Here is a 23958-nt window from a genome sequence, read left to right on the forward strand (position 1 = left end):
AGTTCAGCTGCCTATTTAGAGAACCACAGAATTAGGCTTAATGGAGAAGGGGCCTCTGGAGTCACATAATCCAACCCCTTCTGAGGTCTCAACATAGTACACAGTGCTTCCTTTCTCTAATTTTCAGGGCAGTGTCCAATTTCAGTAGGCAAAACATGAGCACTTCCCAGAAGATTTGCATGTGGGAAGACCTTGGAAAAGAGTCCCACATTCCCTGAGGAAATTTAGGACTCAAGAAGTGACCCAGAATGACTATTGGAGAAGATAATGAATGAGAAAAAATCCTCAGTCTGGGTAACTACTAGATGTATCTTCTTCATAGAGGGAAGGGGAGCAGGTTGTGTGAACTACTTCAGCCCAGGTCTGCTGAAGTATTGTGAGCATAAGACAAAACTCAGAGCTACAAAGAAACTTGATGCCACTTGATGCTACACAGTTTTGAAAAAGAGAGAAACTCTCATCAAAATGGCCATGTTCTCCTCTCCACACCTCCAGTTATTTTCAGGTATCAGAGAACTTCTCGAGCACTCAGTTTAATGCTTGCAAAATGTATTAAATATTTTTCATTATTTGTGTGTGTGAAACATAATGAGTTAGTGCTCATAAAGGATTGAAGCCCTTAACATGGCAACAAGCATAAACATTCAAAATAATGTTCATGAAGACCATCTCTTGCACTGGGCATAAAACAAGTGTTATAATGGGATTTTGTAAAAGAAGATTGCAATACTTTGATGTCTTGCATTGATTTTTTCCAATGCCACTGTATAGTTACTACAAAATTAGTACAGAGCTGAATACTTTGGATACCAAAGGGACATTTTCTTTTTTTGTGAAGACTTAGTTACTTGCTGACACATATGAACATATTTTTTCTTGTTTGAAACTGCTACCAAGTCATCACAGCCATTTCTCTAATTATATTCTCCTCTCTGTTCAAATGACTCTCAAATGTGTACAGTGTTTTTTTCCTGAACTGAAGGAGATACAAGTTCCATAAGGTCTGTGACCTTGTAAATCAGCTGGTAGGATGGACTGCAAAAGCACTGCTTTGGGAGTACAAAGCTTCCAAGAGGTTTGTACATGTTAGATCAGATTGTGGCAGTCCAGTTTATCTGGGCTTCAGAGATGGCAGCGTCGGCATCAAGATTCTTGCAGCACAGCTGAAAAGGTATTAGTTACATATCCAGCTTTTTAGCAATGTAGGCCAAACACTTGTCCATGAAAATCCCTTGATGCAAGGCTTTTGCAGAGTATATCCTATCCAAAACCTCTAATGCAGTGAGCAAGATACATAAAGGCAGAAAAGGAAAACTGTTTGGTCATGGTAAACCACATAAATTCACCAGCAGAAATTATAGCTGGTTTTCAGCAGTCATCACCACGTATTTAATGAGAACCAGGAAATATTTTCTGGAAAGGGAAAATTTTAAGATTTGTATAACTGTACCCGCTGACTTACAGTAAGCTACCATAAAACAATTCAAATAAACTGAACAGCAAATAAACAGAGCAGGTAGCAGTTTCAGTTGTGTGGCCTGTGTCAAAGACCTAGCCGACAGTAGATGAAGTTTTACTGTTGTTGACAGTAAAACTCCTGGTGAATAATAATTCCCAAAATAATTAATAACACAAGTAATAAATAAGACCAGAACTTAGCTATTTTCAGACAAGTTTGTTTCTCTATTAATAATCACAACATGCCACATTTAAGGAGTGTGCAAGGATCATTCAGTTTGATTCTAGTCTGTGCCCTGGTCAATGTGGGTTGGCAAGAAGCTGGCAGCACCATCCAAGTCTTCATGCTGAAGCATCAGCCCCCTTTCACAGAACAGAACAGGCGAGTGTTTAGTTTCTCTGATGATGAGGTCATGCTATGTCTGCCTAATATGTTCCCTTTTTTGATAAGAATTTTAGGTATGAAAATTGCACTATCACATACACTTTTTTTGAATCTATGCATATTTCATCAACTGGTCTATTTCCTTAATCTATTTTATATCATGCTGCAAAGTGCTTGGGAAGAAATGTTATTAAATAATTTGAATACCATTTAATTATCTTCGTTTTTTCAGACTGACAGAAAAACAGCTTCTGTAATAGAACATACATGTGACAGAACAAGGAAAACAGGGAGAAAAGAGTAGAATAAAAGACAGCACCAGAAAATCCTCCCAGACGTTTAGTGTGTGGAAAAATACATTTTTCAGTCCTAACCAGCTAAATGCTGAAAAGGCAAAAAGGCTGACCTGACTGACATATTTTTCTCTAAGATGTCTGGTAACACTTAAAGGCTTAAAGCATTAGCTTGGAATTTAAAGGGTTTTACCTTCTTTAATTCATCTACTTTTATAGGGAGATTCTTAAAAGATTCTTATATTTTCTAATTCTAATATGCTGAATCCTTAAGGGAGAGTTGAAAAAAAAAAAAAAAAAGAAAGCCTAGCAAAACCCAAGAAGGAAGTAGTCCAGTTCATTAAGAGTTTATTGGCTGGTGAAAGAAGAACAATCTATACACCAATGAACCATCATTTAATGGGAGACAAAGCGTGGGAAGACATAGCTATTCACCAAAAATAAATATATAATAAAAAAGTTAAAGGCCAGGGATAGATTTATTCTATGAGACATAACCTATTGATTTTTGTGAATAAACGTACATGGTTCAGAAGTGCTGAGCATCCACAAATGGATTTGTGGCCACAGGAGATAAGGATGTTCCACTCCTTTTATAATTCAGGCAATAAATTACAATATTTCTGTAGATTAACTACTGCCAACCTGCTAGATCAGTGATGCATGCTCTCCCTAACCTAAATTTTCACTGTTTTTTACATTGCTTCCTATACTTCCTTTGGTGCCATCAGTTGTTCGCTTCAGGTAAACAAAATTTAAGCATATTCTATGGTTTTTGGTATGTAGTGGAACATACAGCTACCAAAACTAGCCTCCATGCCACAGGAAATGGTGCTGCATTGGAAGAGCACATTGCTACACTGATTTCTGATTCTGCCCTGGTTCTGCTGTGGCTACCACAGTGAGGTGCCCTGTGAGCCACAGCTGCCTGGTGATGGCCATGCCCTGAGCACAGGGCAGATCTGCACCGGCACACTGCAGGAGAGAGCAGCACCACCTGAGTTACCCAAACATGTCCCTGTGAGAGTAGCAGATGCCTGCTCTCTGGGCTCGAGGGACAGCACTCTGCTTGATGAAACAGTGTTGTGAACACCTGCTTCCAAAACTCAATGTTCATAAAGCTTTGAAAAAATCACAGCGTCACAAACCAGCTTCTTGATCTTTTCTTCATCTGCCTCAGCAACAATAGCACACAGCCTGAAGAGGCTGGAGGGGCGCAGGTTAGCATCTGAACATGTAATTTTAAAAGGCTGGCTTGAGGAAAATCTCTCTCTGAAAGACTTCCCTGATACTTCAATTTTTATGTGAAGGATCTGATCCCTGTCAGAGCCACCTCTCCAGCAAACCAGTGCAATGTTTGCATTACCATAAGCACGCCAAAGGACCACCAGTCAGCACTCTGCGTGTGTCCTCGCCGGTTCACCACCTCCGGGGCCATGTACTCTATGGTGCCACAGAACGAGTACGCTCGCTTGTCGTGGTCGATGGCTTCTTTACTCAGACCAAAATCTGCACAAATTGAAGCAGAAAAAGGTTTGTCAGGTCTCTAAAAGTTATTGTTTATGCAGGGCTGGAGCCCTGCCTGGTGCTTGTTAATACACCCTGAAAATAGGCATGCCATTTTCCCTGTTCAGAATGAGGTTCTGGCTCAAAGCAGAAGGGAGTTTTAATAAGCAGATAAATAAAGTTCAGGTTTGGTGAAAGCAATGCTAGTGAGGATTCTTGCACAGCTAACCAAAGTATTAGGAATAATAATCCCAGATTACACGAGTGAAAAGGTTGGCTAGACAGTGGCTCTAGAGTGGCAAAGGGATGTGTTCCCAGCCATCCTCTGCCTGAATTAAATACTCATATCAGGAGCATCCTTCCATCCACAGTGGCAGGCAGCCAAACCTGCCTGCTTCACATCAGTCAAGAGCACAATTTTACCAAGAAAATGCTATGTTCTCCATGTGCTGCTCAGCATGGGGGATGACAAAATGACAGAGAAGCTCAACACTCAAACTCTTCTGGCTTCTAAGTTTTGTAAGCAAACTCCTTCCAACCAAAGACCAGGATGCATGTAATATACTGAATTTCAAAAAAATCGGTTTGTAGGCATGAAGCTTTCTGTTTCTCACATACCTGTTATCTTAATGTGACCCTCTTCATCAAGAAGAATGCTATAAAGCAAAAAAGAAACATTCATTCAGTATCCAGGCACAAAGTGCAGTTAAAAAACATGAATAAAAAAATGTTTAAGTCAGGTAAGGAAATATGCAAGATTCAAATACTTACCTAAACAAAACAGTAGTGGATTCTATTGCTCCAGAAAGAGAAATGAACCTCAAAGGTCTATTTAATCACATGTCTGAAGCATGCACAGCCTGAGGCAGTTCCATGAGGAGCCTCCTCTGTGCTCTGTAGGATGTTCAAGGTGGGCATGCAAACAGAGCTCAGAAAGAACAGGGTGCTCAAAGCCAGCAGCTGCAGAGTACCTGCTTCCAGCAGGAGAAAGAGCTACATGTTTCCTGTTCTTGTCATAATAAAAGGCAAGCACACAAATAAACAGGGCATGGACTCACTGGACCTAAAATTAAGTCCAAAGGTTCATGCTGAAGTAATAAAAGTCATCACAGAGCACAGTGACTAGTCACAGCCTAACTACATGGATCTCAGCCTCTGCTTATTTTTTTCTGTCCAGAGCACAGATGAAAATTCAGCCTGGAAGCCAAATTCAAGCGTTCTCACATTTTCCACCTGCCAACAAATTTTTTCCTCGCAAAGGCACTCCAACATTTCTGTATTTCACAAAAAGCAGTGCTAGTTTTTGTGGAAACAAGAAGGAACACTGAATTTGAAAAATAATCACAGAATCACTAGGTTGGAAGAGACCTTCAATGATTTTGCTAAATAAAAATTGACAGTAATGAAGGTGGTGTTTCTTCAGTCCTAGTTAGTGTATTTCTCTTTTCAAACTGAATGGTGCCAGCTATTTTTATATCCCTCTTCTCTTTGAGAATCACTTTAATCTAATTATTCAGGAAGAAAATAGGATAGAAGTGAACCAAACATAATGGACTATACTTTTGTGAAAAGTTGTGTCTGAACTGAAACATAATTGAAAAAATATGCTCTTCTGTCATTCATGTGTTTAGAAAAAGCTGTTGTGCCCGTCATCAAAGGCCAGCAAATAAGTCAGTACCATGAGTCCAATAATTAAAGCCTTTTCTTCTCAACAAAAGCATCTTACCTTTACTCTTTCATCACAGTTTCCTTGAACACATAATTTTCAAGTATTGGTCTATACCAGGCATGTTCAAATGTATTTTTGTGACTGCAACCCCTGCAACTCTTCTGTGCTTCAGAAGAGAACAGAATAAAACACCTGCCGGTGTGGAAGTGAGCATGAATCTATGAACTCCCCAGACCTGCATCTGGGAAAACAGCAGGGGGAATAGAGCTCACAGAAATCACACACAATTTTGCCCCACACCCAGGAAGCCCCTGTGAATAACTGTGCAATTCAAAAGTAGTGGAAATTTCCCCAGAAACATTGATTTTACAGTTAATGGGTCTTAAATTTCAAAATTTCCTATTGAAAATCCATCCTGCTTCAGTATGTACACAATGTGTGTTTCCCTTACTTTGCCCTGATTGAAGGGTTCACACTTTGCCCTCATTAAGGGGATAGAGGCAACACCAACAGAGCTTTGAGACTGATAATAATGTCTGAACCTGAGCCACAAACATGCAGCAACTCTTTCTCACACTGTTTGCATGAGCAGCAAAAGGAATAGATCCTGGCTTCCAATAGATGTGTATCCTATATCCCCTAAAACGTGATCTACAGCTCTTTCCTCCATCTCATGTTCCCTAACCACCCTTCTACCCTCCCTCAGCTGCTGGCAGCTTCCTCTGTGGCTCCTGGCAGCAGCACCCTTGGGACATCTGGGTGCCTCCACATTTGCCATCTGGCAGCACAAGTAATGCTAGAGTTACTAGCCAAAGGTTATATTTCATGTAAAAAGAAAACAATATGTTAATAGTGAGGGGGGAAAAAAAAGGCAACTGTTTCAAGTGAATTATCTTAGAGTGAAATTAAGAAGAACAAAGTGCGTACCTGCCTCTAAGAATGCAAATTGCAACAACAGACAAATAGTTTTCCTGTGACAGTAGAAGCAAACTTGTTATCTGATCATACTCTGTACTCTCTTTTTATCTTTATCACTTACAATTCCTTTTTATCCCACGGCAGACATCTTTTTATCCTTAGCAGACATTCTATTGTGACAATCACAATTACTCTAGCTATGGTTTGTAGGATAAAGTAATCTGAAATAAGATAGTATTATTCTTTGGAAGGGGGAAAAAGAACCAGTAGTTCTTAGTATGATTCAGGCTTGAGAATAATCTTTCATCTAAATTAATGTTTTGAAATCTTAAAAACCATTAAAAAGCAGACTACTTTTAAATGCCAAACTAGGCTACAATCACACCAAGTGATAAACTTCAGCTAGGAGGTTTTTTCATTTTATTTGTTCAGTCTAATGCTTGAGTGCTTTTACAGGATACTGTCATTGTCAAAGCAGTAATAACAGTTATTAGGTGAAAAATGTACCAACACCATAAATAAGTGAACCACACATAGGCTTGAAACAAAAGATGACACAAAATAAGGGTATCTCTTAGAGAAGAGGGGACTGAGGGGAGACCTCCTCACAGTCTAGAGATTTCTCAAGAGGGGAAGAGGAGGGGCAGGCACTGATCTCTGCTCTGTGCTGACCAGTGACAGGACCCAAGGGAATGGCCTGAAGCTGTGTCAGGGGAGGTTTAGGTTGGATATTGGAAAAGGATCTTCACCCAGAGCGTGTTTGGGCACTGGAACAGCTTCCCAGGGAAGTGATCACAGCATCAAACCTGACAGAGTTCAGGGAGCATTTGGACAATGCCCTTGGGCAGATGGTGTGACTCTTGGGATTGTCTTGGGGATATTCTATAATTCTATGATTGAATATCTTAGCATCAGGATCATCCCACAAACATTTCAAATGACTTTCATGACCTCAGTTTAAACGTATGCCTTGAGAAAATAAAGGCTGGAAATCTCCATGCTACAGGTTGGGGCAGCTAAATTTGTAGCAGAGGAAAGACATAGTTCAAGTTGCAGGAGAAGTCTCATAAGAGACCTAGGACTGCAAACTCCATATCAACTTTTCTGCTGCAACTTTATCACAGGGAAAAAAAAGCTTTAGTTGGAATTGTTTTATATCATGTCTCAAATCAAGACCTGAACAATTCTCTCCCATTTCTCTCCCTCTCTGTTCTTGGTTTTGAGTCATGTCTTCTGGGCTTCACTTTGAGGTCCAACATCCTCAAATCAATATGATGTTCTGCCAAATCTAATAAGGCTGGAACTCTGGGGTTGGTTTGGTTGGTTTGGGGTTTTTTTTGTTTTTTTTGTTTGATTTCTTAGTGTGGTGTTTTTTTTCCTTGCTTTTCTTTTTTCTCTTTTTAAAATTTTTCCTCTGGATGATCTAAGTTTCTTTTCAAGTGAGACCAGTTTTGCAAAGCTTCAACCCACACTTTATGTTAATCAGGAACTGTAGCCAAATTTTCAGGTGGGAAATAAAACCTAACACTTTATCAAGAGTGTTTTCTTTCATTGCACATTTTGTTATGAAAGTATGAAGAGATGAAGATTCTCACAAATTGTCAGTGTTTTGTGACATTTCAGTGTTTGCACGACTCCATACTATCTCACATGATTCCCATGCTATCTCACTCTGCTGAACTCAAATTCCTCTCTGCTCTAGCTTTGACACCATGAAGCCAAAAAGGGACTGCTTACATCAGTGGATGCTTTCCACCATAAACCTTTGTCTTTTACTGCTTCTCAGATCTCCCCTTTCTATACAGGGCAGTTACATTCATAAATCGATAGTCATGGTTGGCAATATGCTGCATTAAAAAGTGGTGTCTGGATGTTGTAGAGTATGGTTCGACATATCTGAAGTTGTTATATGAGCTGTCCCTTGTGTAGACAACTGAGGGCCTTAAAATGTGCATCACTCCTTGTTAACCTAGGCCTCTATTCCAGAACTCAAGGTTCATCTAGGTTCCTAAAAAGAGAAATTAATAATAGTTTTTCCATTTTCAGATGGTAGAGTTATTTCTAAGTCACTCATACCCTTAAACCACAGGAGAAGAAATAACATATGCACCATATGCTACTTTATAATAAGTTCCCATCTTTCAATTTTTGTACATTTACCATGTTTTATAGCTTGATTGTGCAGTTCTTAAGTAAAAACGTGCCTCACCATGTAAGGAACTCAGTGGCTCCCAGTGTGACTGAACAATACCTTGTCCCACAAGGGAGGCCACTGAAATCACTGACACAACTCAAGAAGAATTTGTCTGCAACAATTCAAGAGAAGCATCTGCTTGTTCTAAACAAGACTTTAACTAGAAAACTCAATTACTTGTCTTTTTGAAGTAAGTACAGCTGAACTGAGAACAACTCCCGGGTGCACTTGGAATTAACTCATAGCTTTGAATTGTAAACATGGATTTTTGCTCAGGGAATCTTACAAAAAGCTGTTCCTTAAAATTTAATGTACTGAGGGTCCTTCTAAGTGGTTTGAACAGTGCTGGGGTTGGTGTTTTTTTTTTTTTTTAGCATACTTACAGAACTGAAAAGCAAACTCAAACCTATCAGGAGTTACTTTTGGGGGCTTCTGAAGAACAGCAAAAGCACTGAACAATGAAAGGTCAAATTCAGTGCCTATCTTTAAAAAAGGGGAGAGAGTGAGAGAGAGAGAATTGGGAAATTATGTATTAATTAATTAATTAATCTCCAGTTCTGCAAATCTGGCAGAGCAAACCTTGTGCTGCAATCATGCTGGTAATGCCTGTGCTGAAGATGTGTGTGTGATTCTGCACGTTGCACTCCAAAGGAGAGAGGAATCAAGGGAAAGCAAAGGGGAGCAATGAGAACAACTGAACTCCTGTGAAGACTGAGTCATGAAGAAGAGTTCAGCACCTGGATTGCTGAGGGTACAAAAGAGGGTCTAAGGAAAAGGATGTCCTCATGATCCCCTGAGGCTGAGCAGGCTGGGGCTTCTAGGACAGGACAAGGAGCATTGGCCTGCAGTGGCAGTGAAGAAATTTCAAACTGGCTATTAAGAAGCAATATTTTAGATGAACAGCTGCTGGAGCACTGCCAAGAGGCTCCTGTGTAGAGCATAGAGTCTCCACCAGCTGTTTTAAGCCTAGGTTAGCAACACACCAGTTATGGTCTTGATCCTGCCAGGGGGCAAGGGGAGGATGAGAACATCCTGCAATGGTCCCAATTTTCTTTTACCATCTTATTTAGAAAGATATTATTTTCCAGATGTAACTCAGAAAAATAACACTTTTCCCCCCTGAGAGTAATAGTTTCATTCTGCTGTATCTATTTCTTTAATGCAAACCTGAATCTCCAGAGAAGTCATAGGCTGTCATGCTCTGCTCTCCTAGGTGTGACTACACATAGGCTTTGCTTCTACAGAGCTATTTTTAGAGGATATGGTTTTCAGTCAGAGGTCTTGCTTTGTCTCCAGGTATGAACTTCTGGATCATTCCCTTTCCTGTACAACAGTTATATTCATGCAAACTAATTTTATACTAGAGCAATTGCATCCAAATTAAACTGTATTACAGTTAAACCATTAACCTGTCTAATGTTTATGTTTAAATGTTTAAAGACCATAAGCTGTATATACAAAATTTAGAAAATGCAAGAGTAAGGGCTGCCACCTTAACTTTACACAGTGATGTCTCTGTGTAAAGGTCTTCAGTACGTGATGATACTTTTTATTTTCTTCCAGAGAAATCTTGTCTCAGTTGGCAGACTGGTAACACTCAAGGAGGGATTTTAGCAGAGCAGTACAATGAAGGGGATGGTTGGTCCCAGCTCAGACAAAAATACAGAGAAAACTGGATTCCATCTGTACCTTTTCAACATGCTTCTATGTGACAATGACAAATCAGTGACACCTTCCTTCCCTAGATGAGCTCCAATTTCTTGATTCACTGATCCCTGATTTGAAGCACTGTGGCTTGGTCTGCAGTAATATAAAAGTGCTCTCACTTGCAACGGGAATCATTGAGAGATGTTTTTTGAGAAGCTAAGTGACACTTTCTGTTGAGCACTCAGAAAAATTCAGTTCTCAGTATCTCAAATACAATGAACAGTTTTGACAAACACTTATTTTTCTCCTTGGTTTCTAACTTCTTCTAAAGCAAAAAATTACAGCATATGCCTCAAAAGTGTAATGGCATTGTGACATGTCTGAATATACAAGCTCATGTCTGGATACCTTCCAATAGCAGATTCATATATCCCGTGTTATCTCAAAAATCAGCCTCATCTAACATCAGAGAGAAAAGCAGTGTGTGATTCATACAAATGCTCAACAGAATTAAAGTTTAAAACAGAAAACCTACAACTAGAGTTATTCTATTGTGCACATGTTTGTTGATGCTAAATGGATAAAAGAGCAAATCAGAATGAAACTGAAACTGGGGAGCAGACAATGCAAGAGCCTGTGGCTGTGGCAGCTGGGGTCACCACTGCCTACCTGCATTTCACATCAGGAACAAACTCATACTTTTCTCCCTCCAGTTGTTTAATTTGTAGGATGACTTCTCATATTTGCCAAAGACTCTGGTTTCCAGTTCTGGTTGCATAAATGGGCAAGATTGGAAAATTTGGTCAGCTGCAAAAAGTACTCTAGCCCAAAAGACTGAGAGCTCTTGCTATGTACATTTGTTGAACTCACAGAGTACTACTATTGCTACTACTGTTTTTCTAACCAAAACATAAAAATGAATTAAAAATTTAAATCACATAGAACTGAAATGGAGATAAACAATCTCCCTGCCTTCAACTTCTCACCTACAAAGTCACCTTCCATCACTTTTGGTCTCATGTTTTGCCCTTGAGTGTGAAAGCAATAACACTCCATTTTAAAGAAAGAGCTGCATATTCTTCAGTTTGATGTCACAGAAGGAAAATACTGTTGCACTCTTAGACTTTGAAAGTGCAAGCAATTACCAAACAGACTGCTCTCAGTGGTTATGTTTTATAAATGCAAGTGACCATCACGTTAAAAAGGAGCTTTGGAATGTTGCAGCCTGGTTTGAGTCGTCACAGCAGAATCCAGTAAAGCACCAAGCAAAGGGCACAGAATAAAAACAGTATCATGTTACCCCCAGCGGATGACTGTGCCAAAAGTCCCAAATGACTGTGGGTTTCATTTGCTCTACTGATGTATTGCAAATAAAAAAGAGAAAGGAATATTAGGACCACATTATGAGTAAAAAAATAGCTGCAAATATAAGTGAGAAAAAATATTTTGGAAAATATTTTGCACAGTTAATACAGGTGTTTTAAAAGTCCTGATTATCATGTTTCTCATGAGTTAACAGGCCCACAAATTCTCAGACATACTCATTTACTTTAGGCAATGGTTCCAGTAAAACTGAACAGTGCCACGCCGTACTCTGTATGAGTGGAGCTGCTTTGAGTGTTTTACACCGCACTGGGGGATGGCCAGACTGAATGCTGCAAACAGACAATGATCCCACCGCAGTTAAAGGCACAGGGATATGAATCCTTTACTCAAATCATTCACTGAAGGCCAGGCACATTTTTCCTCGTGCCAAGATGGTATGATAGGAAAAGCCTACCACTGTTAGTGACAGCCTCGCGTAGAGTCTCACAAACAAGAAGGAAAGCACAGCCCCCAGCAACTTCTCATTTAGTAGCGTGACAAGGAGCAGAAGCAACCCGAAAGTTCATGTATTTATGTTTCAGTTCACTTTTCCTTGTTAACTTACTTTTCTGGTTTTAGATCCCTGTAAATAATTCCAAGACCGTGGAGGTGGTCTAATGCCAAGGCCAGCTCAGCTAAGTAGAACTTGACATCCTCTTCTGTAAACATCACCTAGAGAGAAGGAAGAGAAGACCACATCTATTTATTGGACAGTAGTGGGCTGGTTTGCCTTAAACAGACACAGGGAAGGAATTGTCTAACCTGGGAGTGCAGGAAGGACCATCATATCAGGTTCAATTTTTCATAATTTGTCTGAACTGACATTAACAATTCTTACCAGATTCTCCCTTTAAAGCAAAACTTGATCTGTTGAGTACCTCTGTTCCTAAAAATATGCTTCTTTCATTTGTCTGTTTGATCTGTTTAGATGACATTTTGTCACAATATTAGGAATAAATTATAACTCCTTAGCCTTTGGAAATGAACAGCAAAATTAAACACATCCAGTGCAGCCCATATTGCTTTCATAACCCTTAACTTGCTACAATCCTGGTATTTGGTTACCAAATCCCCATGAAATAGCATGGGAAACCTTTCTGGGGAAGTGGAATACTTCCAAGTCTGAATAGAATACACAGCATGAAGAGAATCAGAGAAGGATTTAAAACCTCATGCCTTGGAGGTTCAAGGAATATCCGTGCAGATGCCCTAACCAGTGATGTGTTGTCTAACACCCAGGGCCTGATGAGCTGCCAACTGAAGACAGTGTTTTCTGTAGCTGATATAGGCACTGCTCACACTGAAAGCTGTGGTTCAGGTGAGAAGAAACTTCTGTAATCAAAAAACCAATAAGCTCTGAAAAATTCAGATGGCAGGAAACCCCTTTGGTTCAACTTCCATTTTATCTCAGATATTCTCTTTAATTAAATTTCAATATGCACAGAGATAATAATGCAGAAAAAGAAGCTGATATACTGGAGAGACAAGTGTGATTAAGCATGACAGAAGTAAAATGAGTCAGCTCAATACAAATTTACTTGTCATATGTAAATGTAAATTCTACAGTAGAAGTTGCAGAGCTTAATTTTAAAATTAAGACTCTGCTCTCAAAAAGGGGTAGCCAAAATATCTGAGTGCTTTGAGAAGTTCCAGACAGCTAAGAGAAGGAAAAAGATGATTCAGAGAACAGATGTCACACAATTTAATTAAGAACTTTACTGCAAAGGCTAGAAATAAAAACACAAGGAAAATACTAAATAAATACACAAGCAAAAGCTCTCAAATTTAATTGCATTGAATGTAAAAATTACATTAATTTTAGAAGAGATTTAAATTATTTATAAGACTTAAAATAAATAATGTAGGCAAGAAATTAAATCAATAGAATCCAGGAAAAAAATCTATACATATACACCTAGTTAAAGTCAGACGTTTCAAAAAGAGAGAGCAAGAAATAGGCCAGTTCTGCATGCATGCAATATGTGTATGTGGGATCTGACTGAAAGTCCTCTGAAATCAATACATTTCAGCCAAATCTATAACAACAAATTGCAAGCAATTCAAGTTTTCCCAGAACTTCTTCCCTTGCAGTACCTTGCCCCTAAACAGCTGTAAAGTATAGGCAGGCAAGGTGAGCTGCAAACACAGAAAAAAGAGAAGTCTGGTTTTACTTCAGCCTAATGACTTGTTAATGATGGTACACAGCACAGGAGCTGATGAATTGCCCTGGACAAGCTTTGGGGAAAACAGGAATATTTAAAGAAGGACAAAGTCTGAGCTATTATCTTCCACTTCTGAGTTCCTTGACTGTGCAGAACAGAGACCTGTCCTCTTAGGCAAGAGCCACATTTTCTGTCTTCTATGAAATCAGAGAGGCCCTTGCTGAGACAGCAGTGCTGCCTCACTAATAAAGCTCAGTCTCATGGTGATAGCAAAAGGACATTTTAAATTTAAATTTTAAAAATCTTTTTCCTCATATTAAAAACAACTCTATCAGGGACTGAATATTTGTACAAGGATCATTACTCAGCAGTGTAATTAACTTGTTACCAATGTCTTCTTGCATTAGCAAACAAGCTTTAAAAGCAAACACTTGGGATCCCAAGTTGCAGTGCACACAGCATCCTGCAGCATGTCACAGGAATTGAACGAGGTGGGGGGTGGGGAGGAGGGGAAGCTTCGTAATTTTTGACTGAAAGTACTGTTTTTATAGTTTTTTAAGTCCATCAGTAGCTCCCCAAACCCAAGAAGAGCAACAGAGCTGTGTGCATGGCCCTTGACCTGCTCCCAGCAGCTGCAGGGGCTGGCCCTGACCCAGGGCCATCTCTTCCCTCTGCTGGCAGGGTGTGTTTTTCCAGTGGTTCTGTGCTTATCCTGAGGGCTAATTGTATTTGGGATTGATTTCTCAGACTGGGTCTCATCACATCCAAGTCTTATTCTGAAAGCATTGAAGTCTGGGGATATTTTGCTGCAGGAATGGTTTAGCAGTGGTACAGTTTTCTCTGGCAGTGATGCCTACATGGTATTGGCTGCATTACCTCTGGTACGATTCAAATACAATTATTAAGAACCCACTTAACCATGCAAGATGAAATATCTGTATTACATATATATATTTCTATTCCCAAGGCCATTTTTCATTCCCATGAGCTCAACCTGAATTCTGAAAAATCCAAGACAGTCTTTAATTTCTGAGTTAAAGATGTATCAGCTTACCTCTTTGGAGAGTCTGGTGAAAAGGTCCCCTCCCCGCAGGAAATCTAGTATTAGATACAACTTTCCCTCTGTTTGAAATGCTGCATTAGAAAAGGATGGAGATGTTGGAAGTTTGAATCAAGATAAAGTCCCCAAGAAGTCCTGTTGACTAGCAGTGTATCATTCATGCCATTGCTTTACTGTAACTTCAAAACTTTGAGAACCACAAAAACCATTTCAGTATAGAATTTAAAATGTGAGCTTAGGCTATGGGAAAAAATGTTGTCGGTTGAGAGACAACAGTGTATTAGTGATATATTCATTACCATGCTAAGTAGCTATGGATTATCTATCAGTGTTTCCCACTCCACAAGGTATCAGGAGCCATCACGAGCGAGGAGTAGAAAGAAGTTCCCATGTTTGTGTGAGAGGAGAGCCCACATGCCCAAACATCCTCAGAACACCCACAACAGCAGTAATGGGGCTGGCAGGAGGCAGTTCCAGCAAGACACCACATTCATACACACATATATAAATTTAGACTGGGACTGATTACTAAACCCCACTTTTATTTAGGTTCTCTGTCTTTCTAAACAATACCTGACAGCAGGTAAGGGGTTGGCACATGTAAATTCACCAGCACTACCTACCACATCAGACTTTATGACAAATTTATTTTGATGGAGGAATAGCTGAAACCTACAAATACTGGATGTCTCCTTTAGCATAAATGAAGAATTTCACACAGGTAATCATAATTCCCCAACCAATTTAAGAACATGAATTATATTTTAGTATAGTTACCATAATGAAGCTTGACTATGAAAGGATGGTTCACTTCTGCCAAAATATCTCTCTCCATTTTAGATCGTACCCGATCCCGAACTATAAAGAAAGAACAATAAGAGCAGTGATATATTAAGAGGCAGAATAGTCACTGGATGCAGTACTGGAATAAGGTTCTGTCAATCTGGATTCTGATTCTCACTCTGCTGATGGCTTGTATGACCTTAGGCAAAGCAGACCACTCCAGTGTCCTCTACTTCTGACTCTCTGGTCCATGTAGTAAGGTCTCCAGGAAGGTCCTGTGCTCTACAGAGAGCTGCCCTAACTAAAATGACTACAGTATTGCAAACTATAAGAAGGCAATTACACTTCACAAAAGAGAATGTTAATGTGAAAATTAAAGCTACACAAAATTAGTTACTTCATTTAAGATGAAGCAGAATGTACCAGTCCCAGAGCAAGTCAGATTAATCTTGTTCAAATTAATTTATTGTATTTTGCTGACGCTAGCAGCATTTATGACGTATCACTGAATAGCACTTTCTGGAAGTGATCTATATATACAATATTCAAAACTTCCACTAAACCACCACCCAAACAAAAAGTAATAAAGAAAAATTCCAAATAAAAATAGTAACTAATTATTTTTATGTGTAGAGGTAACTTTATTGTGTGATAGCAGTGAGAAAAATACTTTTTGTGGTTGAGATGAATAAAGGGTATGGGAAATAATAATTTCAGGGGTGAGCTGAGTTCAAGCTAAACAAAAATAATGCTGAAGATTTTATACCAAAGCCATTTAGCAGAATATTCAGACAGTGAGGAGGATTCAAGTCCCCATGTTATCAAACCTTGATCCTAGAGATGCATTTTTCAGTCAATCACCTTTTATTGAAAGTACTGACATTTTTTTCTTTCTCTTCACAATGCCAATACGCTTTTCAGATTAAAGCATCTGCTAGAGATATTATGAAACTATTTTAGGTAGCAAAGCCTGAGATCTCAGTCAGACTCTGTCATTGCAGGCATGTGTTGTGAAGCTGCTTAGAAGCTGAGTACTCTCAGCACCCAGGGAAGGAACGTACCATAACAAAACCCCCGTCTATTGCTATACTTCAAAAATTGATGCCAGAAATAGGTCCAGACCAGCTGATCTGAAAACCTTAAATAGCAATGGTGACATACTTGGGTTTCTTGCTATTTTGATGCTTAGGCCCATAGTGACATAGGCTTTACTAGTTCGTTCAACCTAAGACAACTTGTAGATTAATTCAAAACAAAGGCCATAGTAGAATTGTAATCTTGTCCCACAAGTAAAAATCACACATCCTACACTCACAAAATGCTTAACTTATGCAAAGACAGACTGTTTCTTGCGCTGTCCATCAGAGATGACCCCAGGCAGGAATTTGTGTTGGAGAGGTGGGGATTGCTATACACTCTACATGGGACATTTCCCATTAAACTTTGTTAGGTAGCCTAACAAAGCGCCCATCTGCATTTGCACTGCACACTTGTGAGAACAGGCAGTCAGAACAGCAGCACATCCTCCTCCACCCATCACTTAACCTCTCAACAGGCAAAGGCCCAGCTGTGCAGCCCAGGGCTTTGCCAAAGCTGCTGTGCTGGTTACCAGGTGAGGACCTGTGACCACACAAGTCACCCTTCTCCCCACGTGCACACAGGAGGCACACCAGACTTAAGGAGAAGGTGATGTCACCACAGAAGACATCTCACTCTGCAGTCATGGCCCTGTAACCACGCTGAACCTGTAGCTGCTGCATTGTGGGGCTACATCTCCTTTTGAAAACCTGTCTTTTGTGAGCAGAAATCAGGCTTGTGAAGGTATGGATGGGTATGGATGCTCTAAATTAGTGTTCCCGTGGCAGATACCATTTCCCACTTACAGCTTTCCTCTTTAAAATCCTCTTTAAAAAAAAAAAAAATCCTTTAAAATCTTCCTCTTTAAAATCGTATGTAGGGAAAGATCCATCAAGACAGCGCATATTGCCGACACCTTAATGGCCTGCCTTGGCCAAGGGCACTGTGCTGCAAAGCAAAGGTGACAAACAGCAGAGTCCCAGTGGGAATATCTGCTGACTGCATCGAGGTGCAGCAGCCTGGTCCCTCCCCAGAGTCCTCTGAGGTGGCTCAGGACAGCACCCAGTGCCTCTGAGTGGGTCAGTCTCTCCCAGTGATTTTGGAAACTGTCTTCTTGATGTCACCAGGCTGCAACTGGTGTTTGAAAGTTTAAATTTTTCTAAACTAGGAATGGGTTGTCAGAGGATAGGTTTGCTATCTTAGTGACTTTTTCTCATTTTTTTGATCATTTCTGACAATTTTAACCAAAGTGCTGCTGAATCCCCTGACCTGAAATATCAGGGAGAGAAATCCCCCTGCATGTGTGACAGAAGCATCTGCCACTTACAGAAAGCTGTTTCTGCAGGAAGATACATGCAGAAAGTACACAAATAAAGTCAAAGATTTCACAATCTGCCCAGAGATGTTTGTCAAAAAGCACTATTTGTTATAAATTATTTGCTCATCCCTACCTTTCAAAATGACCTTTCAATAAGAAATGTCACAGCTTAACCAGGAGTAGAGCATTAATTAATTAATAAAGCAAGAACAAGGGGAGCTACAAACTAAGTTACCTTAATTAAATCAGCATCAAAAAGTATCACTGCAGGAGAAATAAATCAACAAAATGATGCCTTTAAATTTCTTTCACTACCTTCCTCATTTCTTTAAAACTCAGTACTTCGTCTCAAGTGGAACAAAAGCAAAATTTGACTCAGGCTTAGGAACTTGCAACTCGATTTCAAATTCTTCACATAGCACAGGAACACAAAAAAGATCATGAAAATAGAATATATGCAAAAAACTCTCTGCAACATCCTTTTCAATTCTACTGCTGTTAGTTTAATCTGTTTTTAATACTGTCTGTTGCAGGGAAAAGTAGAGAGCTAAATTCTAAATTCAAATCCACACTGCCTGAGTCCAGAAGACAAAGTACGTGTGTGGTGCCTAATTACCTGAGATATGGGAAAATACAGGCTGTCTAAAGTGATCATAGTCTCACTTCAATGCTTCTGCTTGAAAATACTATCTGCTTTACTCTGGTTTTGTTCCACACAGTACTAAACTCAAATCCTCTCTCAAGAGCAGCCTTTGATGTTGCACCTTCATCAGTGGAGCATTATTACAACACAAAGAAAAAGCAGAAAAGCGTCCTGTTGACACACTGGATGTAGAAGCATACCAATAATGTCACATAGGGACTTCATGTGCTTTTCTTTTGAAATGCATATCATTCTGTGAAGTTTATTTTTCTGGAAGAAAGATCCTCTGTGGCCCAAATATGGAACCTTTTAGAGATGAGGAAAGAGCCATTTTATCACAGGTTTACCACTCAGCCCTACCTTCTGCACCAAAGGTAGAAAAACAGATCTACAGAGCAGGAGGCACTGCTTTGTAGAAGGGCACTCTGAAAAATCAGTAAGAATGTGGACTGGGTTTTAGGAGTGCTGGATCTGGGGGAGGTCATTTTATCTCCCCTCCTCCTTTATTTTCTCTTTTTTTTCCTTTCCCTTTTACATGAAACAACACATTTGACTTTAAAGAAATCAAAGAGTTGCCTCTGTTTGTTGTAGTTTAAAGTAGCCCTGATGCTCCAGTGTTGAGATTCGGAAAGACAGCTGTCTCTAAATCAATACTACACTTTAGTATTGAATTTCCATTTATAGCCTTTATCACCTATTAATTATTCTCTCTGTTTGTAAAAGTTAATTAAATCTCACAAGATCCCTCTGAAGTACCTCTGCTCAATTTTCCAACAAAGAGAATTAAAGAACACATTGATGAAGTCTGATGCTAAAGAAAAAAAAAATCACACGTAATTCTTCAGGAGCAAACATGGATTCTAGGACATACAAACTCAGCTGAAAATAAATCCTCAGAGCAGTAACTTGAGCCCTTGCCATGTGCTCCTCACAGCCTTGCCCAGCAAGGAGCAGCTCTGTGAGCTGAGGGTGCTGCCTAGTTGCCTCCTTCCTAACCCATGGAGCCTCTGGCAGCTGCAACCTCCTCCTGTTCCCTCACTGGGACACCATCTTGGATCTCTCCTCTTGACCAAAAAAATCCACAGACGCTGCAGGAGATCAAGTGTGTTTTAGATTTTTGGCTGAAATTAGCTGTTGGGCTCAACCCCATCATTAGAGAAATACTGACTGACAGACCAGCCAGATGATCACATAAATCTCATGTCCTCATGCAAAGCTGAAATTTCAATTTTTGTGTATTTTTAAGTAGAACTGAATATCCACAGATGTGCTTATGCACAGCTCCCAGGTAACACTGTTCCTCACCAAGGTCTGTAAGCTGCAGATGTGAAAGGGTATCCAGTAAGCCAAATCCATTGCTGATGTACATCACTAGCAAAGTCAGAATTACACCCCTCACAACTGCATAAATCAGTTCTAAGTAAATTCGTAAAAACCAGTCTCAATAAACAGTTTGAATGAAGAGAAAAGAAAGCTGCCATCTGCTAGAAGGGAACTTCCTCTAAAAATCCAAAACCTACAGCTGGAAATACATCTGTTCACAACTTGTGCAAAACTGAAAGTCTTCAACACCTCTGCAGAATTGCACCTAAAACCTTTTTTTTTTTTTTTCCTTTTTATGGAAACCATATGTTTGATTTAAATTCATTTACCTTAGTGGATGTGATGTCCTGTGAAATCATCAATAAAGAGTTTGTTTCTTGAATTTGAGTGTTACATTCTCCTATACTTCATTTGCTTCAGTTGTACTGAAGTGGGACTTATAACTATTTTTTTCTGTTATTATTACTACCATTGCAGGCAATAACATTGTACAAGAGTAACAACAATTACAGGAGTACTAACTCTTACTGACAGGCAATAATTACCTATCCTCTACGAATGGGCATAATTTCAAAATGACAACTTAATAAGAAAGCTGGTCTTAGAATTCAGAGGTCCCAGTAAACACTGTTCATCAGCAGCTCTGGAAATTATGATGAACTGAAGGAAGAAATTGGTTTCATATAGTTTTGCAATAAAGAAAAATTGTTTAAAAAATATATGGGACAGTTGGCTTTTTCCTCCCATACAAAACAGGTATTTAAAATTTAGTTCCAGCATACAAGAAACCAATAACACAAAGATGACCAGGACATATAGTCCTCAGCCCTACTCTTAAATACAGTCAAAAGAGGGATGACTTTTTTCCATCAAATTTCTCTCATATTCCCTGGAAGACTCTTTTTTGCCTTGCAGCTCCTGCTCTGATGCAGTGTTGGCTAACTCACATGCAGCTGCAAAGAAGAGGCAGCACCAAGATTCATATTTCCTATCCATGGGGCATTCCAGTATCAAATGAGTGTCTGCCTTGTGTTTTGCTATGGAGATGTTGCTAAGCCAACAGAAGCAATGAAGAAGTTATTTTTTCCTTGTCCTGCTTGAGATGGAGATGATCCAGACATCCAGGAAGTGCTGGGTCTCTCAGGATAATGAGTTTCACTGCTTGCCTTTTAAGCTTGAAGCCCAGCATGGTTTAATCAAGCAGTGCTGCTCTTTGCTCTGAAAATACACCTGTTTGGTGGGTTTTACAGGGAGAGCTCAATAAAGTTTGTCCATCACTTTACTCTGGAAGTGTGAAAGCTGGCTGTGCTTTGGTATTCACCACAAATATTTTCTGCAGCTTATCATCAAAGGCAAAAATACAACTTTTATGATTGAAAAGTATGAGGAGTGAACACTGGCTCAGGGGTGAAAATGTGAAGATATTCCCTCTTATACCAGCCTTCTTCAGGAAAAAAAGTTGTCCCCTTTATTCAGCCACTTCAGGTCTAAAAAGTTAGTTGTGCTGAAGGGGGCATTTCCTCTCCTTCAGGACCTTTGAGCATCTACTAATTCACTTGCAAAGCCTGGCAGAAGTGAAAGGGGGTGAGGGTGGCACAGGATCTCCCAAGAGCTCTTGGTATACCAACGCAGGACAAAGTACCCCTGTGTGAGAGTGATTTAAAGCCCTCCCAAATCTCTTCTCATTTGTTATATGAACCCCTACTATTTTGTTTAATGGCATGATATGAAACCTTGTGCCTAGTCTAGTTCAGATGTTTATGGATGAGACCAATAATCTTTTATAAAATATTAAGTGAGAATTCCTGGAAGGAGAGGAAATGTGGTATTTCCTCTCTGTGGAGAATGTATGTACTGAGATGTTGTCATTTGCCACCACGGCAGTTTTAGTCATAGGCTGAAGTAATCCCAGTAAATATTTTCTGTAGACCTGTTTGAAACTTGCAATTTTGAGTATTTTCTAAGATGTTTTTGCTGTGGGTTTTTGTTCTCTAAACTGGAACAGAAAGCCTAAATTTGGCAAGTTTTGACAAAAATTAAATTGAGAAAAATTGTTCTGGCTGCATCAAAGTACTCTTTATTAAGGGTTTTATTTTATTTTTTTATCTCCCCTTTCTTAACTCTAATTAGAATGTGCAACTATAAAATATTGTTTAAAAAGGTACACAATCAAACCAAAGAATTCTGCTGAAATGCATAATACTGATATTTTATCAAGCAAAATTTCCCTGTCCTGGTCCTGTTGATAGACACTCTTACCAGAAACTCATATTTTCTTTATCAGTTGTACCATAATTTCAGAAGAAGGAATAATAAAAAAACACCAGGAAGTTTTCAAACAGAACCCCTATGTATTCCAGGTTTAGGGTAACCATACAAAGTTATGAAGTGATGTTTTTGCAATTGTCCTACTCAGAGTTTACCAGCTTAGTTCTGACTGATATGGGTAACATGAGGCAGTGGCTGGACAGTGAGAGGTTCATTTCTCAGAAGGGAGGGTTTGGATGGATTTGGTCACGGGACAGGAGGCAAATGTCAGCATTCTCCCTAAGCTGTCCTGACCACAACTGCACTGCGCTGACTTTTCACTCTAAACACTCCTTCCATTAGGCTGCTTGGATGTGGTAAACACAGAGCCAGTCCAATCTGACTGTTTTTGCATGAGGGTTTCAGTCACTGAATTGCAAAAATTTTGGTTTCTGAAAGAAGCAACTAGTGTATTTAAGGCATCACTGAAGAAACTCGGGTAGTGGCTTATCATGCAACACTGAGGACACACTTCATTTAGGAGATATGAAGCCCTTAGACAAATTCTATTTGTAAACCACACAGGACGAGGTTTATCAGGTTACCCGTAACCCAGCCCTCCATGCTATCTGCACACAAAATAGACAGGAACTTAGAATTTAAATTGTTCAGTAAAATACTGGCATTTCATGTTAACATTCAGACAAAACAAATCTCTGCTTTGCCCAGGACCTGACGTGATGCAGACATACTTAATATAGCTCTGCTGATATGTTTGTCTCATAAAAATGAAAAGCATCTGCAAGACGGCTGTCTGTCACTGAAGAAGCCTCCAGTCCCACCAGCAAGCAGAGTGTGAAGTCAAGGCAAGGTCATTTCCTAAATTAGAGCATAAGAAAAAGCCTGGTCTTTCACTGTTATCAACGTGCTCATTAAAGCTTTGCAATCAGCAAGCCTTGGTCACATAGACAACAACAACAACAACAAAAGGCTGATTTATTGTTTTCTCCTTTGAGAAGAGAAACACAGTCCTCAAACTGTTGTGAATTGGTTTTCAGCCTGGACTCCATTACCGTATAGGGAGTGTTGTGGAAGATATGACTAAGTTCAGAGAGTTTCTGGGTGAAATCATGGCCTTAAAACAGTAAAACCACTGTTGACATTAATAGGATCCCACCATCTACATCTCAGTCCCTATATGCAGCTCTAAAAATATATGTAGCTGCTTGAGCTCGAAAAGAATACCTAACTGAAAAGGAAATCTTCATTTTTTTCCTTATGTTACTGAGTAACTGCCAAAAGCCAAACATAAACTGTACTGAGCAATGACTGCAGGGAGACAGGAGGAGAGCAGATAAATATTTAAAGGATATAAACATGGAAGAAAAAGAAGACTTATTTATCAAAATAAAAGGAAAGAAATGAATATAAATACGAGGAGGAAAGTGAAACAGAAAAAGAGGAAATGTAGGCTGTGTTGGCCAAACTGTAACTGCATGAACCCCGATGGAGCAGAGCAATGTCTTGGGATTGGAACCTCACTGACACATTTTAAAACAAAACTGAACAGAAAAAGTTAAATAACTACTTAGTAAGAAAACAGCCTGCCCTGACTGCTGGGGTATGAGACTGCATTTTTCACTATGTGTTACATTGCTGCAGTGACTCCTCCTCAATAAAGGACATCTTAAAAAAAAAAAATCTAGACTTCATTTTTATGCACAAGTGTTTGGAAGGCTGTCTGAAATATAGCATTTATAGCAGGATTAATGTCCATAGCATTATATCAGAACATTCCACCAAAGTGAAAAAAAAATCGGAAACCAAAAATTCTTATTGGACGTGAACTTGAAACTCCTATGAACAGCCACAAGCAGTTTAGTTTCCACACAGTGCTTTTAATTCTGTGG

General features: G+C 39.4%; 1 protein-coding gene across 3 annotated transcripts in view; it reads right to left on the reverse strand.

Moving 5' to 3' along the window:
* The window catches only part of RPS6KA2 (ribosomal protein S6 kinase A2), a 279910-nt gene that overhangs the window by 58885 nt on the left and 197067 nt on the right, over positions 1-23958 (reverse strand). For all 3 annotated transcript variants that reach the window (XM_033054733.2, XM_033054735.2, XM_033054734.2), the window contains 5 exons: positions 15435-15515; positions 14652-14731; positions 12001-12107; positions 4261-4298; positions 3503-3645 (listed from right to left, as the gene is read on the reverse strand). In XM_033054733.2, coding sequence (XP_032910624.1) covers positions 3503-3645; positions 4261-4298; positions 12001-12107; positions 14652-14731; positions 15435-15515 — 449 coding nt within the window. The remainder of the gene's footprint in view (positions 1-3502; positions 3646-4260; positions 4299-12000; positions 12108-14651; positions 14732-15434; positions 15516-23958) is intronic.

Source organism: Catharus ustulatus, chromosome 3, assembly GCF_009819885.2.
Source record: "Catharus ustulatus isolate bCatUst1 chromosome 3, bCatUst1.pri.v2, whole genome shotgun sequence".
In the NCBI taxonomy this organism is placed as follows: domain Eukaryota; kingdom Metazoa; phylum Chordata; class Aves; order Passeriformes; family Turdidae; genus Catharus; species Catharus ustulatus.